The sequence below is a fragment of the Phalaenopsis equestris genome, unplaced genomic scaffold, assembly GCF_001263595.1.
Source record: "Phalaenopsis equestris unplaced genomic scaffold, ASM126359v1 Scaffold000134, whole genome shotgun sequence".
Taxonomy (NCBI): domain Eukaryota; kingdom Viridiplantae; phylum Streptophyta; class Magnoliopsida; order Asparagales; family Orchidaceae; genus Phalaenopsis; species Phalaenopsis equestris.
In genome coordinates, this window is record NW_018164576.1 from 1506196 (window position 1) to 1508836 (window position 2641).

The following is a 2641-nucleotide window of genomic DNA, read 5'->3' on the forward strand; positions in this document are numbered from 1 at the left end:
AGCAACATTAGCAAGCCAAAAAACAAAATTTGTATTTGAGAATGCAAGCAACTTTAGTAACACCAGTTAATTTATAACATATCTCTTAATTTATAATTAATTAATTTAATAACATACCAATTAATTTATAAATAATTAAAAAAATTATAATATTAATTTTACCTAAAGCTGACACACTCCACAAAAATATAATTCTACTTGTATAACTTTTTTGCTAGGCTACTCTTTAATTTTTTTGACTAAATTTCATAAAACTTAATGATGCATGTATTGTTTCTTGTATAATCTTGAATGTCAATATTATATAGAATGAATGACACGTACCTTCTGTATTTGAATCTGATTAAGAGATGCCCTGAGAGTGTGTTCCATACGTTGGATCTGGTCTATGCTTTGAACTTTTCCAGGATCAGTCCAATAACTATAACCATCATTAAAAGGCATCATTTACAATGCTTAACCAGTGAATATGAACCTAGATACTAAGACACTTGGATGTCCTCTTAAGAAAGAACACCATTTCATTTAGACATATTCTCATTTAGGAGATAAGAAGAAAATAAGATTATGGTAAACATGAAAAAGCAATTCAGTGCCAAATCTGTGTTCGTCAATTTTGTCGAGAAACACAATATTAACTCATAAGGAAAAGAATTCAAGGAAAATGATACTGATGAGGAATAATCATTATTTTAACTGAAACTATGACTAACTAGAAGTTTGAACTTTTAAGAACTAAAGACTACAATTAAAAAGATTAAAAACAAGAGAATAAAAGATCTTTATAGCGCAAATAGTTATTTTTCTAGTATAATAAAATATTGAATCACCTCAATCTCAGTTCCAATTCAGCCAACTGAGCTTTTAATGTCTGCAAATGGTTGGTCAACTCCTGCACAAAGACATAATATTAAACCTAAAAATGATCAAATTTTATAATTTGATTTATATTGTTTTCATGCATGTAATCTACTACCAATACCTCTTCTGTCCGAGCACTGCAAAAAAAAATAAAATAAAAAAAGAGAGACAAAATGTTAGAAATTTGACTTTATCATAATAATATGCAGCTAAAATAAATTAAACCATTTAATCCATACCTTGAACCAATAAAATCTTCAATTTTTACATCATGATCCAAATTCTTGAATGTCTTTCTCAGTGTCTAAATCATAATAAAAGAAAACCAATAAATTTTTGCTTGAAATAAGATTTATTTGCTCAAAAAATAAACCACACAAAAAACTTGCATTTCAATAAAATACAATTGTTAATTACTTATTTTAATTAATTACAAAACAAACTTGGTGCATCCATCATATTAGGATTTAAAGTTTTATAGTACGAACCTAGTAAATCTAATCTAGCATACTTGAGAGCTCTCCATGTAATTTCTTGTGCAATGATTTCTTTTTGTTTTCTATGTATTTCAAAAAGGGGGTAAAAAGTAAAAGCAAGGTACAAATTTAAATCTAGCATACTTGAGAGCTCTCCATGTAATTTCTGGTGCAATGATTTCTTTTTGTTTTCTATTTATTTCAATGAGGGGGGAGAAAAGTAAAAGCAAGGTACAAATTTTTATGAGAAGAATGAGACAGATGAACTTACTTCAAGGATCTCCAACTTGCTGCTCAATCAAAAGAAAGATTGATGATGAGAAAGATGTAATCCATTTAAAGAAACTGAATTATTTCAAACTAAAAATGCTCCACCATACCTGTTTTCCCTTCCTTGTGGCGATAACTGATAAAATTTTGAAATCATTTGCACGAGATTGCTGAAAAGAGAAAATTAGATATAAGTAAATTTTTTGAGCTAAAACGGATAAAAAAAACCTAAAAATTAAGCCATCTCGTTTTGAGTTCGAGCGGATTTTGAGCCAAATCAAACTGGTACGGATCCAAATAACTCATAATTTGAGCCAGCTCGTATTAATTTCAAGCCAACTCGAGTTCAATTCAATTTCGAGCCGAGTTAGCTTGAAATCATAAATAACACGCGACGAGCCGGTTTCAAATCAAGTTCAGTCCATTCGACTGGATTTTGAGATGGCCCCAACTCGGCTCAAAACCACCTCATTAACAGTTTTATTCATCCAACACCATGGGAATATTAAAGCATCAACATGACAGAAAGAAAATTTAGTTAAATGATTTTGTCTGCAAAGACTAATCTGAAATCCTAACATTAACGTCCACACAAAAACTGCAACTGGAAAAACAATAAGTGCAAAAACCAAAGAATTACTATTGTTGAAGGATCAGACATTCGATGCATGATTTCTCGTCGACCATTATGTAATTATTCCTAAAACAAAATAAAGTTATTCCTAAAACAAAATAATAATTGAACTTGTCAAATAAATTTTAATAATTAACGTCGACCCAGTCTGACGCAAATCAGCATCAGATAGTTTTGACATTATTGCGTTGAATTTAGCGGTGTCCAGTATCGAAAGGCGGATGGATTGACTTTTTAGAGTGAGAGAGTTCCGATGTTATTTTGACGCAAATCTATACATAACAAAAAAATAAATACAGCAAAACGAATAGATTTTCACATACATGTACAGACCAAACGTAGGCAACATAATTAAACATTTATCTATCATCAAAACAATATATGAATATATATATATATA

At 29.7% G+C, this 2641-nt stretch overlaps 1 protein-coding gene across 4 annotated transcripts in view; it reads right to left on the reverse strand.

Annotated features, from left to right (window-relative positions):
* Positions 1–324: 324 nt before the first annotated feature.
* Positions 325–2641, reverse strand: part of LOC110021454 (agamous-like MADS-box protein AGL65) — a gene marked incomplete at its 3' end in the record, with an annotated part of 3595 nt that continues 1278 nt past the window's right edge. For all 4 annotated transcript variants that reach the window (XM_020719949.1, XM_020719947.1, XM_020719948.1 and 1 more), the window contains 6 exon segments: positions 325–421; positions 831–892; positions 983–998; positions 1101–1165; positions 1609–1627; positions 1718–1777. In XM_020719949.1, coding sequence (XP_020575608.1) covers positions 325–421; positions 831–892; positions 983–998; positions 1101–1165; positions 1609–1627; positions 1718–1777 — 319 coding nt within the window.